This window comes from Meleagris gallopavo, chromosome 8 (assembly GCF_905368555.1).
Source record: "Meleagris gallopavo chromosome 8, MGAL_WU_HG_1.1, whole genome shotgun sequence".
NCBI lineage: Eukaryota > Metazoa > Chordata > Aves > Galliformes > Phasianidae > Meleagris > Meleagris gallopavo.
Window position 1 is genome coordinate 15,840,383 of NC_139411.1, and position 23,789 is coordinate 15,864,171.

Below are 23,789 nucleotides of genomic sequence, written 5' to 3' on the forward strand. Positions count from 1 at the left end.
TGTCACCAGCTCCTGGGTTGGCTCTCCATGCTCCACAGTCATAGCTCATGAGCTGGATCCACATACAAAGCAGCTGTGCTGGTAAGGGCTGCTGGCAAAGGCTCCTGGGCTGATAGGGCAGCAGCTCTGTAACTGGAGCTGTTGCTGTGGGTCTTTAGTGTTTTTTAAGTTAATACCTGATTAATTTTAAATGATTGCTCATGGAGCTGTGTGTGCAAAATGCTATCAGATCTGTGTTCAGGGTAGCATCAGGATTATGCCAGGAGGGATTTTTACAGGCATTTGTTGGAGCTCATGCCAAAGGTTTCAGATCCATGAGGGGACACTGCTGTTGTGACACTGGGGACATCGTTTGTGATTTGTGACTGTACTGTGAATGCTGTAAGTATACATGAGTTCAAGAGGAGACTGGGTGTATTTATAGAAGTAAAATCTGTAAAGGGCAGTATAGACCGCCATAGTATCTCTGCTGCAAAAAGCTGGATGCTGGGATGTTCTAGGGGAAGTATGGTGTTATGCTCATCTCGTTCTTGTCCTTCTTCCTCACGCCTAAACAAATATTATGTGTGTTCATCTGCATTTATGCAACCCTCTTCTCTTTTAGTGGTAGCTGAGTGGTTAAAATGTCCCTATCTTTGGCTGCACTAGTGATTATTTAAGAGAAGTGTAAATATAGAGAACCAGAGAGACTTAAACACTTCTGGTAAAGGAAATGCTGTTTGTACTGTGTACTTGATTGTGAATATCAACAGCATTCCAATGTTTCCTGTTTCGATATTTTCCTAAATGATGGTAACAGTCCAGAAATATTTCAGATCAGATTGTAGGCAGGAAATCTTGTCTAACACATGTCGCTGTTTAAAAAAGGATCAAGTACTAGCAGGAGAGAATGTGACTAGACTGCTTTTTTTCACCTAAAGGGGCAAACTTATTGTTGGCAGAAATCGATTGATTTTGCTTGGGTGTAAAGTCAGTCACAAACTGTTTTCTCTGAATGTGCTTTTCTATGTGGCGCTGTCAGGTGCTTTGCTGCACGATGTATGAGCAGAACTGGGGAGGTCTGCTTTCAGCCTTGTAAGTGGTTCTACAGCGTTGGCACACACTGAATTCCTGCTGAACTTAGCAAGTCTAGCAGCTCCCCCCTCTCTTTGCAGCCTTAATTCATTTGTTTTCCTATTTTTTCCAGAGTAGAGAGTCGTCTTAGAAACATAGCGCGCAATAAATGAAGGAAAAGCTTCTGATATTGTCTTCAGTAGCGTACACTCAAACTCTGCACGATGGTTTTCTTTATGCATAGAAAGACCAACTTACAGCGGAGTCTGCACTTCAGTCAACTCAAAGCCACCTGATTGCCAAACTGAGACATTTCACAGGTGGAGTTTTAAGCCTCTTCATTGGAGGAAGGAAGTTTGGGATCTTGATTCTTTGAGAAGAGCTTTTTTTGTCAGTGGTAATACTAGTAGTGAATTTGGTACGCAGCTCTGTGTAGTAGTAGCTACAGATGGGCAGAAGTAGACAAATACTCATTCCAGTTGCAGTATAGGTGAGAGTTATCTCTGAAAGAAGTGCTGTAGTCACCTAGTGGGTAGCAAAGCTGTGCTCATGTGCAGCCATGAGCAACTCCAAGGTAAATTGGGTATTTATGTTTTGCTAACAAAAGAAGAAATATTCCTAAAGCCTTTCCTTTGTGTTTAGAGGCAGATTGGGGAGGAACAGGTAACAAGAAAAGAAGTTTTGTGGAAAAGAATGCAAACGTATAATCTCATTTTCTGCTCGTACTGTCCTTTTCTTCAAATTCCAATCTCCTACTCAGCAGCCCTGCTGCCAGTGTATGATATATTAATACATTTTTTTTGTTTGCAAAACAGTCTGTTACTCTGCTAAAATGATGCCAAGGAATGAAGCTATGCTTTTTTTTTTTTTATTGAAAACTGCTAAGATCAGGAAAGTCCAATTTGCTACCAGCAGATGTTAAATGCATTGTCAAAAAGGATCATGTGTAATGCTTATGGAGAAGGAGTGAGGAGAGACAGACAGAATGTCCTTTGTGCCATACTCGGTTGGTTCAGCTGCACCCTCTCTGTGGGAAGCTCCCCATCCTTGTTCCGCGTGTTCCCAGTGCTCAGCTGTGGCTGTACAAAGCCACAATAGGCTTGGGTTTGTGTTCTAGGAAGTCCGCAGTTTGTTGACTCATTTGAGCTTGCTTTTTGCTTCCCTGCCAGCAAGAGTTTTCCAGGTCTGTCATCGTGCTAATAATGCCTGTGGCCTGGGAAGCCTGGAGCTGTGCACAGCTATATAAGGAGATGTGGAGCAGCCACCTCCGGCAGCTCAAGGCTCTCCTGGCTGCCTTCATGCTCCCCAGCTCTCTCAGCAGTTTTTACCAGTGATAAGTGCTTTCAAAGGCACGTTGGCAAGTCAAACCTGGTGTTTGCTATGCTGTTACACCCTCTTTGGCAAGGCAGAAGCTGTGAACTCTGTAGGTGACTAGTTCAGAAAACAGTAGGTGTGCCTTATCCTTTGCTGCTTATCTAAAACCCTGGGAGCTTCTGAAAGAGGAATTGTTTAGGTCTTTCCTCATTTTTCACCTAATGAACCTTCTGCCTTAGAAGAAACTTTTCTGCTTTTAGGAGTTCAATTGCTACTCTGGTAAATTAGACTTGCCACTCTCAGTGTTTGAAATAAGAATTTTAATGTGCCTTTCTTATTGAACTTATTTACGCAATTCTTGGCAACAGAATTAGATCCTCATTTTCCAGCACTGAATTTTCCCTTGAAGCTATAGCCTAGTTCTGCACACAGAGCGTTGATAACAAAATCTAGCCTCTTGTGATTGCTTATATTATACTGTATTCAAGCCAAGCCTCATGAAAAATGATGAATTTCACAAATACTTCTCCAGATTCTTGCCTTGACTTGCATGCGATTTCCTTCCTATCCTTCCTACCAGTATCTCTGCATCCAAGCTAGCATCTATTCTTATCTCAGGTCTTGGTTTCTGCCTGGATGGAACAGCAAATGCATGGCTCGTTCCCTGGCCTAGTCTTAGTTGTCCTCTCTCCAGTGGTAAAGAAACAGCATGGAAATGTAAACTACCAAAGTGATGACGTTTGTATATTTGCGTGCCCGCTATTAGTTTTCCTGGCAGGTGTTCCTGTGTTTGTCTGACAGTCATGTTTCTGTCCTCTCTTTCTGTACTGAGTGTCACTCCCATTGATGGAGTATTTAGGAGAAAATATATTCTAACTTAAATTTGAATTTGAGCTAGCTGCCTGTTCCCTGTTTCCCATAAGTGATATGAACACATGCAGATATGGTGAAGATGTGATCAGTCTAACCAATCCAGCTGACCTGTGACTCATAACCCTACTTTCCAGCCTTCCAGAAGATAAGTCGTGGGCCAGCAGTTGGACAGAGGTGAACTTTTGGGTGCTATTTCTCTCTCACTTCAGAGCAAGTGCAGGCACTGGCGGCAGGAGCCCTTTACTGAGAGCAGGCATTGTTGCAGTTCTACCGATGACCCATAGATCACAGCTTCCGTGGCGGTGGTGGGATGGGATGGGACATGTGCTGTGCTGGACCCACTAGGCAATGCATCCCAAGCAAAGCTGTCTCATCTTCAGCTTCGCTGGGGCCATAAATGGGCTGTTGTGAGAGCAAGTGAAGGGCTCTGTGGCAGCTGTTGTGAAGACAAAGGGAAACTTTGTTCTCCTGGCCTTAGAGGGACAACTGTGAGGGCTGTTTAACCTTTCTGTTTGGATAGCATCTAAACTGGATTGGAAGTAAAGCCTGGAGTGACCTTGCTGCTTCCATTTATAAGCAGTGACAGATTGGAATGGCAGCGGGCTGGGCAACAAACTGGGATTTTTTGCGTTGCTATCACAAAAGGGAGCAAAATCTGTACAGAAACACGTTGGCTGACCCTAGGTATCTCACAGACACTGGAGACCAATATGCTGTGCCCCCTCATGCACCAGGCCAGGAACAGTAGGATGAAGGTAACCCCTTGGGGCCCTGGGAAGAGGTTTCTGCTCTGTGTACATACACTGGCTTGTTCCAAGGTTAAATCTGCAGACTGAGAAAGGCCTTATGCTGATTCTGAAATTTGGCATTATTAAACTGCTGCAAAAGAAAATACTACTTGGAAAGTGTTTCAATCATGGCCAATGAGAATTGGCACCAGGGATGCGTCATGCTAGAAATCAGCTGAAGTGTTTAATGCTTTCTGAACTGCTCTTTCATCTTCAGCCAATGTCTACTTGCTTATAGCCAGGCTGGCAGGTGTTTGTTTCTATGAGCTCTGCTGTGCCCCCATGTTTTCTAGAGGTCACACATGATCTCCAAATGCTTCCAAAGAGGAAGGCTTTGTGCTGATCAGCGGGCTGTTCCCCTCTGTGCAAATATGGTCTTCATGTGCAAAATGCAGCCACCCTACAGGTGGCTGTGACTTCATTACGCTCCATGGCTGTGATGTGGGTAAAATCACTGGTTCCTCAGGCACCCCTAAAACACCGGTGACCAGAAGCAAGGAGGGAATAATTGTTTTACACTCACCTGGGGTATGTTGCACATCCACAGTAACAACAGCTGTTGGGGCAAGATTATTAGATCATCATAGAGCTGATCCCATGCAGCTGTTATATTTGTGCTCCTCAGTCTGTGTGTGCCCTAGTGCATCAGATGCCAGAGGTCAGATGGGCAGGCTGTTGGCTCTTGGCACTGCAGCTGCTCCCACAGAATGAAATAGCCCCAAGCCAAAGGTTTGCCGTACCTGACTTAAAGTGTGCAGAGGATGCTGTCTGGTGTGACCCATGCCTGTGTACTTTCTTGCAAAAGGATGTACTTCAGAAAGCAGGCTTCAGGCAGGGTTTCTTTTGTGTAAAGTCCAGAGCACAATAGATGAAGTAGCAGGTGAATTCCCTATAGAAACTCTTCTCTTCCCAGAGTGAGTGGGTTGCCAGCCATCTCCTCCCACTGAGCTGCTCTCAGGGTGTAAGTATTATTTATGCAGTAATGTCTGGGATATATATGTGCACAGCCCAGGTAGGGTTTTTTCGTTGTTTTTGTTTAAAAATGTACTGAAATTTGTGGGTCTTTAGAATAGTAGAGTAGATTGAATTTTTATTATGGGTAGCTCTTAGGCCTTGTTTCTCTACCCCTGTCCGCTTTATAAGCCTTTTCTGTTTAAAGTCTCGTTCCAGCTATCCAGTTAATTCTCAGTGGAAACAATCTTGTTTTGCTAACTAAGAACTTAAACTGTAGCTGGCCCTGACCTCACAGATATCTGGGAAGAACATCTGTCTGCAGTTGCAGAATTTACAGAGTTTCAGGATCTCCTGTCAAAACAGGACATGGATTTCAAAACTCATCCAAAGAGTTTATCAGCTGTCTAGTTGTTGCATTGTGTAATATTTAACGCTGATGGTTTTCATTCAGTGATACTGCAGCCACTTTATTCCCTACTGTTACAAATTTTGGCAGAAGTAGTAGTGTTTGGTCCCTCCTCAAAGCTAACTACTCTCTGTACATGTGAGAATCTTAGGTGGCATGTGTTTCCCACAAAGAATCTCAAGCAAATCTAAGCTTAATTCCTATTTCTCCCTCGCTACTTTTTCTGTTGTCCTTTGGGGCACAACAAAACTCCAGAATGATGATGGTAGAAGCAGCTGGTTTTGGTTGCAGATTTGTGTTTCAGGCTGCTGCAATTGGGTCAGACTAGCAAAGGTTATGCAGACTTTCTCTTGGACGCATTATGTTGTCTCAGTTCTTAGTCCCATTGCTGACTTTGACCTATTTCTTTTTTTTCATGATTCCCAAAAGCCTCTGTTCTATATGGATTCTACTATATGAATAAGACAATTCTGGAGGCTCGAAGTGAGAAGTATTTCCAGCAACCCAAGTTCAAGAACACGGTGTTCTATGTATATTTAATACAGACAAGAATCATTTCATTTCCATGCGACTCATGGAAGCTGGAAGACGCAGTAATTTGAACTGTCTCACTTAGTTAAAGGGTATGCATCGCAGGGATGTATCCATGTTCTGCTGTTGGGGGACCCCTAAATATACTGGCTGGGTTGGAGCCCACACCTATTGTGTCATCAGTGGAGTCCCAAAGGATGAGCTGTGTGGATTCCTACTTTTACAAAAGTTTGGTGGTGATGAAGATCATGAGCTGAAAACAAATCCTCTAATAACAAGTGATGTGCAACAATGGAAGTAGATTAACTATTGGAAATTCATGTGTTGCAGAACAGAGTCAAAAGTCTGGTCACCGCTTGTAAATGAAGAGGGAAAGGCGCATCCTTACAAGATGAATCTGGCCTCCCAGCCCCAGGTAAGGAACAGAGTATCTGCATGCTTGTGTCCACTTATTCCTGTCTGACTTTGGAGTGGTTTTTGACCTGGTACCCAAAGATGCTGAGCATGTGTCACTCTGTCACACTAGGTAGTGTGTGCCCCATGTTTGCCTTCAGACATGGTCATTCTTCCTCATGGTCAGATGCCTGCTGCCATGGAGAGCTGGTTGGAAAACTTGCTTAAACCTGTCATAAAGCTCACAGAAGGTACTGTGGAGGTGTGGCTCGATTAAATCATTGCTACTCTTGCTAAGCCTGATGATTTCCATAGATAAGAAAGATCTAAAGAAGGAAGGAAAATGATTTAGTGTCTTCTGTTTTTTTTGCATTTTGTTATGCGCAAATCTACAGCTATGCTAAAATTAAAGGGGTTTTCTGGGTTTTCACCAGGATAGTGGATTTTGGTCCTAGTACATCTCCCCTATGAATCTGTCTAGCAAAATGAGAGGAGAGAAAAATAGCTTGACTTGACAATTAAATAAGTGCTAATATGTCTTTTTGGCATGGACAGGGCCTGAACCTGAAGTAGTTGTGCAGCAGTGCCCTGCCTAGACTCGACTTGGGATCAATCCATACTCCCTTTCATGCCAAGCTGCTGTGTGTTGCTTGGCTCAGAGCATGGTGCTGCGTTCTCTAGATATTTCATAGCTTAGCCAAAGCACAATGTGAAACAGAGCCATTTGGACTTAGGCTGGAGCCATGCAGTGACACTACCTATGACACCATTGAGCTGAGATCTGCTCTGTATCTTCTGCCCTGGAGGTGTTCTGCTGCAAACCTTGGGACTGGGGGAATGAGAAGGGCAGAATCAGCACTGAGACTCTGCTGCAAGGCTTCAGGGGGCTAGTATCTAAAAAGTATGTTTCTGGAAAGGTGGATAATGCGCGGTCTTTGAAATTAACCTCATCTCATGCTCTCACAGAGGTGACTTAGTTCCTTCCTAGCACTACATCTCAGAACAAAAATAGACTTTGTGGTGCTTTGTAAAACCTAGTGGTGACTGGTCAATCTGTGCAGTTTTATGCTGTGATTTCACTGCTCAGCAAATCTCACTGAAACATTTTATTTTTAATAATCAGTTGTGAGGTTTCTTCTGCAATGAGTGTTGAAAGGCTATGAACTCCAACATGCAGGGTGAATTTGTGTTTCTGAAGTGCAAGCTGGGCAGCACTGCATGGTAGAGAGGTGGTCGAGCCACAGCATCTGTACATAATGCGTGAGCTGAAGCATAAAATTCACCTTCTCCAATTGAAACTGAAGTGAGAGCCTTCACTGGCTTTAAATATATACATATTCTGCAGCCCTTCTTCTCCTAGGTGATCCTTAGTCAACTCTGGCAAAAAAAAATTGGGGAGAACCAGCTGTAGAAATCTCCTGATATCTGTGTCAGGACAGAGATATGAGTTGGAGCTCAAAAATTAAACCTAAGTAACCGATGTGGATAGCTTTCCATTAATTTCAGTGTGTCAGCAGAACTGAGTGAGGAAAAAGCCCTGTGAAAGAATCTTCTGCAGTCATGCACAGTCCCTACTGCTGTGCAGAACTAGAAGGGACATGAGTAATGGGAGAGGCAATGGAAGTCTCTGCTTTCCTTCCTGAAGTTCAGATAAAGGGCATCACAGAGACCAGGTGGGATTCATCAGGGCTATGGAGTGTACCTCCACCATAGCCTAACCTTAGCCCTGTTTCTGGTTCTAGCTCTGGCCCCTCCATAGGTACTCTGATGCTGCCATCTCAAAGTTTGGCACAGCTGGATTTATGTTACCAATCCTTAACTGACTTCAGCAGGAGAATTTGTCAAAACAGAACAGAAAAACAAACAAACAAACAAAAAAAAACAACCACCAAAGACTGCAGCAAGATTCCTGTTACAAACCCTATTTCTGGTCAGTAACTATTATTTTAATTTAGCACTAGAAGCCAACACTGGGCTACATGCCCCTGTGACTGGCTCCAAAAGAGTTTTATTTCCTGGTGTACAGAGTGACATTCAAGCTCCCACAGAAGTCTTGCCTTCTTATTATTTTTAAAATGGAGCCAATTAAATCGTTTTCAATGGCTTTGCAATCGATGGTGCTTGCTGGTGTTCAGAGCACAGGGCTTTTTTTCACATGGGTTAGTCCAGCCGTGGGCTGGAGCGGGGAAATTTAGCAGTGTGAGATGTGTGGCTCATGTCTCCAAATGACAAGCTCCTATTTACCCTTTCTGTTTCACAGTGCCAAAGGCTAGTGTCATGGACACCATCAGGTTTTAGGTGTGTTCTTTTCTTTATATTTTAATCCTTTTTAAATACGCACCCATTTCCTTTTTCTGACTGCAGCTAGTAGAGATCTGTGGTGAGGGCTGTCTGCTTGCAGTATGATGTCAGCATAGCATGTTGATTTCTGCCAGATCTGTGGTGAGAACTCAGTGAGTTTATCTGGGGCTGTGTATTTACAGTATCACCAGAGCCAGCAGCAGCATGCAGAAGATGCTGTGTATATACCAGTGTGGCAAACTGGTAGGAATTTTCTCGCAAAAATGCTGAGCTCATTTTCAGACAGTATTGGTAGAAGCCATAAGCAGAGCTGACTCTCTCTGAAGGCAGTGCTGTCTGAACTGTTTAGGTTTATCTAACTGCCTCACCAGTGAAAACAATACATGTGCTTCCCTTGGCAGCAGGCTTACGCGGAGCACTTAAGTCCCTTACCAAAGAAAATAAGGCGTGCTGAGTCCAAGTAGTTCATTAGGACCAGATCCACTGTCTTCTGAAGATGCTTCTCACTGTATTTGCTCACAGCCTTTTGAATGCAGCAATACCATCATATATGTGGATAGAGTTGCTTCAGACTCAAAAGAAATGCTTTAAAGCCTTTGCAGTAGAGATTGGAGAGCAATTATTCAAATAAACTTCTCCCTTTCTTAAAATGGGGTACTATTTGACATTGATCCCCAACTTCACTATCTGCACTGAAACTTCTCAGCATCTAGCCACCTTCTTTGCCTGTTCCCATTTCATTTATACAGATAAATCTTTGAGAGTGATCTTGAAAAATAGTTTTTGGTTTATGTCAAGAAGTGGCTAATTAGACACTAAGATCACTGCTTGTACTCTTTTTACCATTTGCAATAAGCTTTTTGTTTATGTCTGTAGTCTTTTTGGAGGCTGACACTTGGTGAAATGCTGCATCTGTCTGTGCAAGTATTTTCCCTTACTTGGAATGCAAGATCAAGATGCTTTTGAGTGCCTTTGGAGAGAGAAAAAAAAAAAAGGCATTCCACAACCTCCCATGCATTCCCCAAAGTCCTAAATCCCAAGACTGACTTCATTGTCTGTGCTAGTCTTTTCAAATGAAAGAGCTACTGCCTTATTATTTCATTATTGTTATCTTTATCCTCTTAAATTAATTTAAGCCAAGGCAAGAGTGATGACAAAATCACATTTCATCAAAAGGTGCAGCAGCCTGTCAGTGGTGATGGCTCTGCTGCTGTGCTAGCTTTGTTTTGGGTGTGACCATGGCAACACGATGGGAAGGAAATGACGGAGACTTTTTCGTATATTTACTCAATTATTTCACTTGCACTTCTCACCCAGATCATGAGGGCATTCACTCAATGTCATTTTCCCATCAAGAGCTTTTCCGCACTGCAGTGGGAAAGATTAAAATAACACGTCCGCCTGTCCCTTCTGCTTAACTTTTTTAGGAAAAGTGATTGCAAGCAAGAGAACAACTTATTTTGGTAACTGAGCAAATATTGTTGCTTGTGGTATGTAGAGGACAGGATAACTTCAAAGTACCATGCTCTCTGGTAGCCTGGGCCAGGCATTAAGCTCCAGAGCCATGTGTGCTGTGCTGTTGTGTTGCTTGTAGTAAAATGAACTGAAAATCTTGTTATCTCTGTGTCTGTGCCTTGCCTTGCTAAACCCGGGCTTTCTGGGATAAGGTTTGGCTTTTTCCTGTGTTTGTATGACAGTGAGGTCAGTGGGCCAAGGTCTCTGTGCTTAGTGAGATCATGTAGGAAGTAACTGAGAGAGACTGGCTTTGAGGGTGGTCAGCACCAGGACCGTCTCCAAAAAAAGCTGAAAGCTCTCACTTTGTCATAACCTCTTTCTTAACCATAGAAGATAAGGGCTTTCAAACTCAAAAATGCTCTTTACAAGAGGAAAAAAAAAAAAATAAAGAAACAAGGTCCAGACTTGCAGATGAGGGAGTGAGGGAGTTCTGGAGGTGAATCATGGTACTTGTGGGATGGCAAGAGCAGACAGCTGCTTCTGTCCTCCCAAGGCTTCTTATAAGAGCGCTTGCCCTATCCCCATCCTCGTCCTCACTGGGTGATGTCACTGTTTCCATCTTGTGTACTTCATCTCCTTGGATACCAGGAAGGCCAGGGCTATAGAAACTGGGTGTGTGGTAGGCCTTTCTTTGATAAGGCCAAGTGTGCGTGGGCAGTGTATGAAGCAATAGGTATATAAAATAAAATATATGGTAACCTGCTGGTTTTGGTTAAAAGGCGTTACTGCATGGATGTGGAATGCTTTAAGGACTTGGAGGGAGAGGATGTGGGAAGCCAGCCATGTTGTTTTACCCCCCTACAATAACAAAGCCCCAAACCCTTTCTGATTTCTAATCAGATTTCAAAGCATTGCAAAAGATTTTTCCATAGCTGAAAAACCCCAAACAATAACAGAGGGAGAGGTTAAAGCAGAGGCACCGCTCCTTGTGCCTGCAGCTGGTGAAGCATTCCCTCAGCCAGAGCTGACTGTGAGGACAGGCTCTGCAGAGGTACTGGTGCTCCTGGGCACGAGCATGGCCTTCACTTCACACGTGGCCTTGCTGGGATGGAGATGGGGCCAGGCACATCGGCTGTGGATTTGTGATCTCCTCTGCATGCATGGCGCTCTCCTTTGCTGAGGTTTGGTCAGGGGCCCATTTTCTTCGAGCTGAGTAAACATTTGTGCCGAGAAAATTTTAATCGTGTTTCCTCTTGGCGTGGCTCTTGAGGCGTGTGCTCCAGCATCCAAGCCTCCATCTCTGCGGGCTGGTGGGATGCGGTTTGGCTGGGTTGTGAGGCTGGCTCTGGGGCCTGCAGGGCTGCGGGGGTGCTGGAGAACATCTCCCTGCAGCTGCAGTGTCTGGGTGCTGATTGTTTAAATTTGCAGCGTCAAGTAGGAGTTCCTTGAGCTCCCTGGACTCCATAACGTGGAGCCTTGGGCTGTACCTGAAGTGGACTTGCTTGCAATTCAGCTGTGGGGTAGGCAGCTGGCCATGCTGCAGGGGAGGGCATAGCCATGGCGATTTCACAGGCCTGGCATCCCCAAGCATGGCCTGGTATGAGCAGGAAAAAGGGGCTATTGTTCTCCCAGAGAATTCCCCGTGATGCTGGCATGGTCGGAAACGCTGAGCTGCTTCCTGCTCTGGTGTGGGGATGTTTTCTGTCTACCAAGTTAGTGCTGTGGCAGCTCCCTGCCTGGAAAAGGCTGCAGCATACTGTGGTATGTTTTTTTTGCTTGATGGTGACCAGGTGTGGGACTGTCTCATTTCTGATATTTTTTCCAGTGCTAAATCACAGACTCTCACATAAACACACAATTCCTGGAGCTGGGGCTTTCACAAAGCAACTGCCCAACCCAGAGCCTGGTGGGCAGGTCTGGCAAATCCCTAGGTAAATGCATTTAACAGGGAGAACAGGTTATCTTTTGATCGTGGTTTTGCTACATGAAAGCACTTGTTCTACACAAATTCCTTCCACTGTTTGAGCAGAAAAAGCAGCATGGTGTGACAAAGTGATGGAGAATTTGGGTTATCCAAATGCTCTTTATAATTTTATTGCTTTTGCTATATTGTCTGTAGACTTTTAGGTTATAGGTCTTCTGCGTTCTTCTTGAGATGGGATTTTTCTGACCTAATCTTCGGACATCCTCTTCAGCACAGATCTCTCTATTTAGGCTGTTATAAACTCCCTTGCAGTCTCTCATGGTTTTTAGCTGCATGAGCACTGCTACAGATGTCCTGATGCTTCTGGAAACTTAGTTTATGGACTTGAATATTATTAAACAGCAGAAAACTTATCTGGTGGCAAGTAGTCAGAAACTTCCAATGTGGCTTCAGCGCCTGAGCACAACTTGCAGTTGAGTCCAGGCACTAATGTGATTTCCATCTCTTTCTTCCATCTCATTCCTGTTTTCTCAGTGTTTGTGGATGCTTAATGGTCCTTCAGTCTTCTGTCACGCTGTCAGACTAATTGGAGCTTGGTTGACAGATTCAGAAGTCCTTGGTGGGGATGTGAACGTGTCCACATGCATGCAGAGCATGTAATTGAGATGTCTTAGGAAACTGCTTGACTTTCCTAAGGAAATCTTCCTTAGGAACTAGAAATTAAAAAAAAAAAAACTAACTTCCTTTTCTCTAATTCTTGGCTAATACTGAAGTGTTTGCACGATACAGATTGTGACATGATTTAATCTTTGAGCCTATGTGACCTAAGAGTATAATTCCTTTAGCCTAAAACTTCTGCTTCTGTCTTTCATCAAACTGACTACTTATATGCATGTCTGCATATACTCTCTCCCACTTGCTGCCTCAGAATGGTGTTCTAACATATGCATTTAATGCTGATAAAAGAACACTGATGCTTTTCCCAATGGTGTGATTTACAGGCTGAAGTAATTATTATTTTTTGCTAATATCCACAGTTTCTGCCATGGGAAAGACTATTTTTATGAGCACTTTGAATGAGATTGTAACAAAGGAGATTAGCTAATTACTCTAGGGTCTTTCTTCCTTTGGCGTGTGGGAAAGTTTCGTGGCTGATTTTCATTTGTGTTGGCCAGAAAGCTGTGGGAGAGCAGTCCCATCATCCCACACCTGAACTTCTTGAGCTACCCCACTGATTGCAAATGACTCGTATCTTATGAGTGTGTTTGGACCTGCATACCTCTTCTGTAAGGGGTCTGTGCTGTGCCTTGTGTGTGCCATGAAACAAGGTGATTCCCATTTGTCAGTTCAGGGATACTAGCCAGCTGTGTAAGGAAATCTTGGGGCATAAAGGCAGTTTTAAGAAAGCTCTTTAGGGGAATTTAGTCATGCTTGTTTCTAATGAGTGTTTATTCTGTAACTATAGCTCTATCAAATAAGAGCCATGAGACATTGAAAGGGCGGTGAAAGCTCACTTCCTTGCTATAGAAGTCAGCATGTGTATGGAGTGGGAAGCAAACTGGTTGTGCCAATTATGACAACAAAGTGTGGGCCTTGCATGTTTGAGAAGGGCCCTGTTTGATCCTGTGCCAGTGGGTGCTAGCCCTGTAACGAAGCCATTCCCAGCCTCTGGCCCTGACTTTTCAAAATGCACGTTTTAGTGCCATCTTTCAGTACTGAATATTTCAGTCTCTTCTGTGAACTGTCTTCTACCTTCTCTGTTGAGGCCTCATTGTGTTCTCTCCTTGCTTTTGCTAAGCAATTTCTTCAGAAGGAACAAGCCTTGGATGCTATTAGCTTTGCCCTAGGGCTGTGGTTCCCAGCCTGCTGAGCTGCAGATGGGGCTACCAATTTCCCTGTTTTTGTTGGAGCTGCATGTGATTCAGAATTGTCTTTTCTTACATCATATTTGTCTGGAATTTTCTCCTAAATTGTCCACTAATGCCTCTGGAAGCTCCAATTTGCAGCAAGCCCAGAATGTCTGGGTGATTCTTCTGATGTTAAGGAGGTCTCCGATCTTGTCAAGGCATTTAGCCATCACTGCCTGTGGGCAGTCCTTTGTGTTAACAACGGTCATCTTCCCACCTCTTCTGGGGCAGTGTTTTTTGTTCAGGTAGTTCTAAGTTGTTCATGAAAGAAACTAATCTTTGCTGAAGGAGCAGACGTAGTCTAGTACATTTACAGTTATGTCAGATCCCTTCTTTTTGGTGTGCCCTTGTCTTGGGAAAGTCAGCCTTTCAGCTGCTGTTGAAGAGTGCTCTGCTGTCTGCCCATCAATCTTCACTTTCCATTGAAATTAACCCTACTTTCAGGATTTGCAGGGAATACTTAAAATCTGCAGTCTTACATGAAAAGGTGGATCCTGTGCCTCACCATAGCCTTGCAGCAGCTGATCTCATACTGTTGCTATGTTTCTGAGATCTTGCATTCCTGGCACATCACCTGCGTGACCTCCACAGTGCCAGCCTGAAGAGGCCATGTTGGCCATCCAGGATGGAGACGGGCTCTGCCAACATGTTGAGGACACTCACCTTCTTTGGGGCAGTGAGCTCCCAGGTGCCACCACATATCAGCGTGACCCTTGCAGCAGCTGCATGTTCTGGGCTGCCTGCCACATCCCCCTGCACGCCTGAGCACCTCTGACTTGTGCCTTTGCTCCTTTGCATGCAGGAAATAAGGCACATAGGAAGCGCACACAACCGGAGCGCGGTCCCCTTCACTGCTGCCACGGCTTCTGCCCCCAAGGTGATCACTGCTCAGTACAACAGCCCGGCGGGCCTCTACTCCTCAGAAAACATCCAGACCTTCAACAATGCTGTGGAGTCAAAGACATCACCTGGGCCCCCTGAGCCCAGCAAGCTGTAAGTATCGTCCATGCCTCTGAGCTCTGACCCAGCTGGGGAAATGTAACAGTTCTCTTTCAGGACAGGGTACGGAGCAGACAGGCAAGAGTGGATACAGCACCCAGGGACAGATCTCCTGGGAGTGGGGAACGTCTTACACGATGCAGAGATGAAATTAACGCTCTTGTGTTTCTTTGTTTAGCAGAGACCGACGCAGTTTCCGTGTGCATTCAGCATGACGTGCAAGCCTGCTGGTCTGAACAGGTGCCTGACAGCTCACTGTGAGCTTTTTGTACAGCGGGTATCTCATTGTGACTGTGCTGGGCAGGAAGGGTGCAACTAGAGCAGGAAGAACATCCATCCTGGCTCCTAACTGGCGTGGTGCTCACAGATAGGCTTTGACCTTTCTATTTTTATTACCAGACTCAGTTTTTCACACAGGCTTTAAAATCTAGATGAAACTTCTCATAGTGGTGTGAATAATTTTATGAACGGGACTTAAAATGATCTCAACCTTGAAAGCTTTGTGGTTGTACTTGAGTAACAACCATAACTTCACCATTGGAACTTTTTGTTCCCAAAAGTCCAAGTTTTTTTGTTTTTTGTTTTTTTTAATTGAAAGCCATGAAACAGGAGCTTTCTGAAAACTGCATATGTTGCAGCTGGTGGGCAAGGTGTTGGGTGTTTGCTTCTCAGCCCACATTCAGTGACTGAGTTAGGGGTGGCAGGGAGAAAAGAAATCTGGCTTTGTGTTAAGGTGTTTGGACCATTTGGAAGTCAAATTCCAGCTGGTGTAGTCTGGAGTCCCCTCCAGGTGAGAGCACTTCCTGGAAGTTTGGGCTGTTTGATACAATTTGTAAATGAGGCAAATAAACTGTATTGCAGTTTGGTCTTGCAAAGCAGGCAAGAAGTACAGGGAGAAGCCATGCCACTGAACATGGCTATTTTAGAATTGGAGGTGCAGTGTGTGCTCAGCAGGGTGCCCGGACCAACTTGGGAGGGGCAGCAGTGAGGGTGGACAGCAGGGCCATGGCTGTATGCTCAGCCCTGCTGCCATGTCTTCATTGCGTTGTGAGTGGAGTGGTTGTGGTTTGCTTTGTGTGTGGACACACCTAGAGCAAGGAGGCTGGAGCTAAAGCATCAGCTGAAAGCTGTTAATGTAAAGTGATGTATGCAGTGGTGTGTCCCTGGTCCCTCTGGCACAAGCAAGACAGTATTCTGTTTATTTCACTTGGAGTATTGGTTTAGCTCTTCATTAACTTCTTAATTCTTTCCTTTCTTCCTCCTCTGCATCTTTCCCTCAATTCCATCACATAAAATCCAAATGCATCTCAAACACCACCCGTGCTGCTCATGCACATGGGTGTGTGCCTACAGTCGCCTCTCGCCGATGAGCGCGCAGCAGGCTCCCTTTGCCTCTGTCTATAACCCGCTGAAGTCACCCAGTGTGGAGGCACGGGGCAGGCACAGCCCTGGTGCCCTGCCCAGCCAGGTTCGTGTGGGGCCAGAGCAGCTCAAGCACGCGGCCCAGGCCTGCCCTAAGAGCCCGGTGGAGGTGGAGGTGCCAGGACTGAAGGTGCTGCACGTGCAGTTCAATTCTCCCTTGCAGCTCTATTCGCAGAGCAACATCATGGATTCCCTGCAGGGGCAGATCTCCTCCATCAGCCCTGATTTCCCCAGGTAACCTGCCTGCCACCTCCATAGCCAGCACAGAGCATCCACTCATCTGCGTCTCAGTGTCCACAAGTGCCTTGTCCCTGTCTGTGGCTCCCAGTGCTGGATGGTCATGAGTAAACACTTACATTTCACCTTCCCAAGGGCAGTGCATGACTTCACAGGAGCTTTCTCTGCATTGTGTTTGTGTCAAGCACCAAAACATCATTTTAGCCTGCCCATCTGTCTGGTACTGCAGGAGTTAAGGGATATTCCTGGAGGATCCACTTGAAATGGATGGATTTTCTGTGGGAGGGTGTTTATCCCAACAGCTGTTTTTTTTCTTTTTTTTCTCTCAAACCAAAGTGACTGCTGTTTGCAGCTGGGTGCTGCTATGTGTGTCTGTATGTGGTCAGCTGTGGTTTAGTTTGCCTGGCTGGGCCATGGCTGTGTGTGAGGAGCTTAATTTCCAGGTGAAACAGGTCCTGAGTGTCTCCCTCTTTGGCTGGCAAAGCTTATGGGTTTGGAGCAGCTCAGGTGGGTGGCAGGTATGTAGAGAATACCTCCAACTGATGCAGAGCTCTTCAGAGGTGCTTAGGAGCTGGCCCCATAGATCTCATGGTTCCTTGGCCCTCATGGTCCCCTCCTTGGCTGAGCACCACATACTTAGAAACAGGCAGGTTGGTGTCCTGGTCCACAGGCTCCCATGGGCAGGCTTTGCTGTGTGACAGCTGCCAAGTGATGGCAGGATGCAGTGGATTCACAGCTGTGTTGTTGCTCAGAGCAGTTACTTGCTATGAGTCACCAATTGGGCTGTAGGTGACCTTATGTTCCCCAGGAGCAGGTACATGACTGGGCAGCTTTGCTGGGCAACTGATGCTGCTAACAAAGGAAACAACAAAAGAAAGTACTAGATCTCCCTGTAGCCCAGCTTTAAGACTTATATAAGCTTGACAAAATGTGTTAGCATGTAATAGTGGAATCATGTTAGTAATGAATACACTGTGCTTTTCTGAAGATACTGTGCAAGACAGCCTTTATGGTATCTTATTACCATCATCTTGCCAGTTTTAAAGCTCACTGATCCAGTGTTATTCCATCACTATTGCGATTTTACTGCACTAAAAGCACTGAAATCCAGTCATAGTTGTTGGGGTTGGAGGTACAGTAGAGAGGAGTGTTGGAGCTGTGCATTACAAAGCTGTTGTGGGCAAGGGCACCATTTGGTGGTGGTTGCAGCAGATGAAGTGCCTTTGTGATAGCAGGTAGCATAAATCTGCTGGTGTGGAGTTACCCTGCACTGTGTCCTTGGCCCTTCAAAAGATGGATGTGCTGTTTGTTGGGTTCTGTTTTGTTTCTGAGTACTGCAATTCCCTGCTCTGACAGCTGGAGGTGTTTCACTCTCCAGAATATAAATTTGAGCAATTGGGGTTTTTTTTATATTTTTTTCTGAAATTTTGTATATGCAAGCGTATCTATCTGGTGCATCTCTGGAAGAGCTGATCTATATGTTTTGCACACCATCAAAATGCATGGTTGAAATGCAATGGCTTTGTTTGACTCTCCTGCTCGTTCAGATGATTGAGCCTTTGCTTTTGAATGCATGTTTCTGGGACATTGTTAGTGTGCACACTCCAAGGACTACCTTCCTGCCCAATGATTTTGGAGGTGGTCAGTGAAGGGAGTACATCAGTTTATATAAGGTGAATGTAATGTGGAACATGGATTCATTTGGGATAATCTAGAACACTGTCTATGTAATTGAAGGGATTTTGGTTTATTCAGGGTGAAAATCTTCAGTAAATGAGATGCAGGCTTCCCGGGTTCAGCTGCTTGTAAGTCTAGTGTGCTTCCTGCTCCAGTGAGAATTACCGAAGTTTGAAACACTTTATCTAAAAATTGTTTATGGAAATAGCATTTTATAGCGTGTGTGATGATTCTACCTCTGATCTTGAGGAGTTAATTGTGTAGAACAGCTCCCAAATGTCTCAATTGCACATTTGCCTGGGAAGTCTGAGAAACATTTCCCTCTGCAATTCAGTCTGAACTTCAGGATGTTTAGGTGTGTTTCAGGCAGTTATGAAGTGCAGGAATGTTGAGTTCCAGCAGAGCATTTCCATTTATACGGCTGCATTATATAATTGAGCTGCCAGAGATTTGTCAGTGACTGCCTCATTTTTCCAGAGACATTTTAATCTAGTCACAGTGGCAGTAGCACCTCAGAAGGCAGCTGAAGTGAGGGCACAGCTTTAAGAGGCAGAAATCTCTCTCTCTCCTTGAGGTGCTCATTAACTCCGCTGAAATGCTGTAAATGGGCACTGGCTCTGGGTCCTCAGATAGGGAGTGGACATAATGCCCACTTGAAACACAGAACTATTTCCAATCAGAGGATCCTTTATCTGGATGCTACAGCTGTTACTGCATGAAGGTGGCCTTCACGACCACTTCATAACATGCTTGCAAAGATGCATATTTTTCTAAGGAATAAAGCTTATTGAATTTGAGAGTCATGGCAGTGTAAGATAGCAGTCTCAGGTGGTTTAGGTGTGTGGGGAGACTGCACAGTGGTGGCAAAGCTACTATGTGGGATTTCAATCCCAGCACATGTGTTCTTTATTTTCCTGGTTCCTGGACAGTAAGACAGTTTCTCGAGTAAGCAGCAATTGGGAAGCAGAGGGAATGTGCTGGGGCTGGCCAGGAGTGTTGAGTGAGAACCTGATGACAGCAGAGTGCATGGTGGCCCAGCACTTCAGTCCTGCTGGGGCTGCAGCTGTCTTCTGCGAGCACATCCAGCACCTCTGTGTCTCATGGCATCCTGTTCTGCCTTTGTTTGCACGTTTGTCTCTCAGTCACGTGATGCATTGCGATGGTTTTGCTAGAGGGACTAGCTGTAGTGTTTAGCCATTTAACAAGTGTGTTTTCTCTTCCTTCCTCAGTTTAGATCAGCACAGCCATCCCTCAGGCAGCATTGCCATAGACAGAGACTCTGAGGTTTACAAGATGCTCCAGGAGAACCAAGAGTCGCATGAGCCACCCAGGCAGTCTGCTTCCTTCCTAGTGCTGCAGGAGATTTTGGAGTCAGAGGAGAAAGGTAAGCCCTCCTGTGCACCCGACCTGGGCGCGCCCTTCCTTTCAGCCATTCCTCGGGCTGTGTGTGGTGGCTCAGAGTAATGTCTCAAACTTTCTTCTCCTTCCTTAGCTGGTACTTCTTCAAGGTAGTATGTGTAGGTGGCTTCCACAAAAACTTTCACTGACGTTACTCTTAAATTTCTTCTCTTCAGCTAGTTTCAATGTCAGTGGACACATATTGTTACTCATTCATTGACTGAATGCTCAAGAAATAAAACCTGCTGCATTTAGTTCTTAAGAAATTCTAGAAGTTGCAAAAGCCTTTAAGACCGTCTCAAGTTTTGCCCCTATTGGAAAACATTCACCAATTTAAGGACCATCTTAGATTTATGACAACAGGTAACACAAGATAGTGCTCTTTAGTGAGTCTTAGTGTTTCTGGGTGCCACCCTTCGACAGGAGAAAAAAGGATCACCCTTCTGCAACTGAATATAAAAATTTGGAAGCAGGGTTACAGCAATTAGTTTGCAGTTTTAAGCCTGCAAAAATCTTGTGCTGCTTGGCACTCTTAATCTGACATCTGGACAGTGTGTAGTTCAAGGCTATAGGCTTCTAGATAAAAACTCTGATTAACTTAGGTGGGAGCCAAATCATACTCCCTTCTCCCTTTAAATAGAGTAAAATAAACAAATAATTAGGAAAAGAATTCCAGGAATGACTCTTTTCCCCCCTCTTAAACCAGTTGAGACTTCATCTGTTGTGTTATTGACTTGCAGTGGAGTATTCAGTTTCATCCAACAAAAGCGTGGTGCTGAGATATCAGAAAGGAAAACATCTCAGCCAAATGCTGTTAGACCTAAGTGATCTGTAAGGGAACAGTAAAATGAAGGAAGTAAGGAAACAATAGGAAGACAGAAAACAGGATTTTTGGTCTCTAATCTACTGTTAAAATTTCTGTCTGAAAGCATCTTAATAATGAGTGTTTGCAGCTTACCCCCCAGGGTTCAGCTCCTGCGTGGAAGGGACTGGAGGAGCCAGGACTTCTCACGCGTCCGAGGTCCCCCCCTGTGCTTAGTAGTGCTGAAGAAGATAAGCAAAAGCCTCTCTAGTTTATCAGTCTTTGAAGATTTGCAGCATTACTGGGATTCTCTGGCATGAGGTTTGCCTGCTTGATCACAGGCCAGGATAGGCTTGGGCACTGCTCTGCTGTGAGCTGTAATCACCCATGCAGAGCAAGGTTACGCAGCCCCAGAGGAGATGGTGCCCTGGCTCACACGACATCCTTGGCAGTAAGTGGCACCTTCTGTGGGATGCTCCTCTGAGTTTGTCTTCAGGCATTGGCTTGTGAGCAGCAGCAGAGAGCTGTCATCTCCCCAGCCAGGGTCAGTCCTTGGGGTGTTGCCAGAGGCATGGACTGTGCTGATCCACACCAGCTGAAAGGATGGGGTCTGTGTGCGGCTGCTGATGTGAGGAAGCATTGCAGCTGTTCTGTTTAGACTTGAGCCTGCATGTGGAGGCTTAGGGTGTTCCAGAGAGTGGATATGTTTCCTCAGGCATTTTGTTAAGCCGATTCCTTTAGAGATTTAAAAGTGTGCTGTCAGTGTTACTGACGTGAACAAAGTGCTGTTCAAAGCAGAAGGAGCAAGCAGGGGCATAGGGTAGAACCTGAAAATGTGGTTGCTGCTTCCTTCTCAGCAAAGGGTCACCCCCAGTGATGGGGATAGTAGCTAGGTGCCTCCTGGTTTGATTGAAGGGTCCAACCCCATTAGGGCACCTCACACTCAGCACTGAACTAGTGCAAGCCCCTGAGCCAAATGCTGGTGTAGGAGAAACAGCTTTAAGCTCAACCTGGGGTGCACTGTGTGTGGCTGTTAAGGCAATGCGGTGGCACTTAGGCTGGGTGACAGTGAGGTGGAATGGGCAGTGCCCCAGTGTTTTCCCTTGATTCTCTGCCAGCAGTGCTGCTATGGGTTGTGAAATGTCTCAGACCTTGCTGTTCACTGGGGTGAACCTCTCCAGGATTATTCTTCCACTTCAAAAGGATCAGTGGGTGTACTTTGGCTTGGCAATAGTCAGAAGGGTTTTGTGCCACCTCACTGGGGGAGGCTGACATGTCTGCTCAACAGCCTCCTCTGGTCCTCTTGTGACATCATGGGAATCTGCATCCCTTCTTCCCCTCTTGCCTGGTACAGGCAAAAGTCACATAGATAATGCTAGTTGTATCAATGGTATCATTTTGATAGAGGCTTCCTTTTGACTGCAGATATTGAAAGGCTTGCCTCCTATCCAGCATCTAGGATCCGCTACTGTTGTAGGCATCCAGATGTCTCCTTTGAAAGTCCTGCAGGTGGGAGGTACTGTCACCCCTGGAGTGGGCCACATGCTCCATATCCCTGCAACAAGGAGTTTGTTAACCAAGGAGCTGTGAGGGAAACACAAAACTACACCATACAGCTGAGAGGAAATGGCTTGGATGGCCTTATTGACTGCTGGGATACCCACTTCCTCTTTCTGAACCCAAATCTAGCCATCAACTTGACCTTGAGTGTGTGCTCAGAACACGGCAAGCAGGCTCTGATGCTTCTGAGGCTGAGACTTTACTTTTGCTTTGAATCTCTGTGCATGCGAGATGTGTTAGCCAATATCTGATGGGCTTTTATGATGAAAAAGGGCAGTATCTCATCTTAGGGCTCACCATCTCAGGCCCTGGGTTTCTGGAGCCAGGATCAGCTGTGTCCCTTCTCACGCTCCTCCCTGCACACCCTAAGTCCCTTCCTCCTTCCCATGCATGAATTTTTGCCTCAAAGCTGATGTTGAAGGACATCACCCCTCCCTAGCAGAGCATCTGCTTGGGAGAAGCCCGAAGCCACGCATCTCACATGCTCTGAAGCACTCTCCTTCCACCCCCAGGAGATCCCAGCAAACCATCTGGATTTAGGAGCGTCAAGGCTCCCACCACAAAGGTGGCCTCATCGATTGGGAATGCCCAGAAGCTGCCCATGTGTGATAAGTGTGGATCTGGCATTGTGTAAGTAAGCCTGTCCCCAGAGCAAGCAACCTGTGCCTGTGCACCCAGGGTCCAGCCCAGCATGTATTCTCACCAGCTTTGGTAGTGCTCACCCTGCAAACCCTGCAGTGAGGCAGGAACTGGGTTTCCCTCTACTGTTCCATGTCAAAGCAAGTCCCTTTGAGACAGCCTCAGTGCTGTTGTTTTGCTTCCTACCAGAAATCTGTTAATAGCACTTAGAGGTAAAGTGAACTTTCCATTTGGGGGCCAATGTGTTCAATGATTTCCATGTCTTGCCCTGGCAGCTGGGCACAGTGGGCTTGGAGAGCTGCCTTCTGCTCCTGTGCCAGTGCAGTCCCACACATCTCCCAGTGGATCTATGCAAAATTAATTTTTGTTGGTTTTGTGGGGGATGTCTGACTTCTAGCACTGCAAGAGCTAGATACAGACCTGTTGTGACAGCACAACCAACCTGTATCTCTGATATACTCTGTAGTTTTTCAGCCACATATTCCTCTACTCTCATTTCCTACTTAGCCTTCACTTACTGCAACCCACTTAGCTCCAGGGGATGAGTGCTGGATGCACACCTGCATTGTTATTGAAGAATTCAGCTTTCTACCAGGTATGGTGTTGCACTGCTGTGAGACCCAGCACACTGTAGTTGCATGGGCCTGGCATGCCTCAATCTCCAAGGACTATCAGAGTTGTTGCAGAAGCAATCCATAGGCTGTAAATGTGAATCAGAGACAAATCATACAATTACTCTGCCAGCCAGGTATGGCTGAAGAGAAAGCACAGGACTATGACTAGCTTTAAAAAGTAACGAATAATGAAAAATATAGATGGCTGATGGAACAAATGCTGCTGGCAACTTGTGCTGCTGTTGCTGGTAGTTTGCAAGTTACTGTGTAGTTCTCCTTAGATTTGTTGGATCAGTTTGGGAAGGTTTCCAACCAGAGTTTGTCCATGCTGAGTGGGACAGCGAGTCTGAGACCAGTCAGGATCTGGTTAGCAGAGGCAGCCCTTAGCAGTGGGCAGTGGCTGGCTGTGCCTCCAGTGGTGGTGGCAGTCACTTCCAGATGTGGTATAAAATCTGGTGGTTTGTGACCTGCCTGGAGCTTGCACCCTACCTGATGTCAAGCTGATCCTATTGTTTCTCCCTGGATGTTTGAAGGCTGTTAGC

General features: G+C 45.5%; 1 protein-coding gene across 5 annotated transcripts in view; it reads left to right on the forward strand.

The window, feature by feature from the left end:
• Positions 1-23,789, forward strand: part of PDLIM1 (PDZ and LIM domain 1) — a 35,657-nt gene that overhangs the window by 11,052 nt on the left and 816 nt on the right. The window contains exons 3-8 of one of the 5 annotated variants that reach the window (XR_014884891.1): positions 6,250-6,334; positions 15,077-15,138; positions 16,252-16,554; positions 19,464-19,618; positions 22,507-22,624; positions 23,141-23,228. Coding sequence is in view for 4 of the 5 variants with exons in the window: in XM_085230082.1 (XP_085086208.1) it covers positions 6,250-6,334; positions 14,702-14,892; positions 16,252-16,554; positions 19,464-19,618; positions 22,507-22,624 (852 nt within the window). In the remaining variant the exon portion in view is untranslated. Of the gene's footprint in view, positions 1-6,249; positions 6,335-14,701; positions 14,893-15,076; positions 15,139-16,251; positions 16,555-19,463; positions 19,619-22,506; positions 22,625-23,140; positions 23,229-23,789 lie in introns of all 5 variants that reach the window. The other 4 variants (XM_085230079.1, XM_085230082.1, XM_085230081.1 and 1 more) reach the window with 4 other exon arrangements.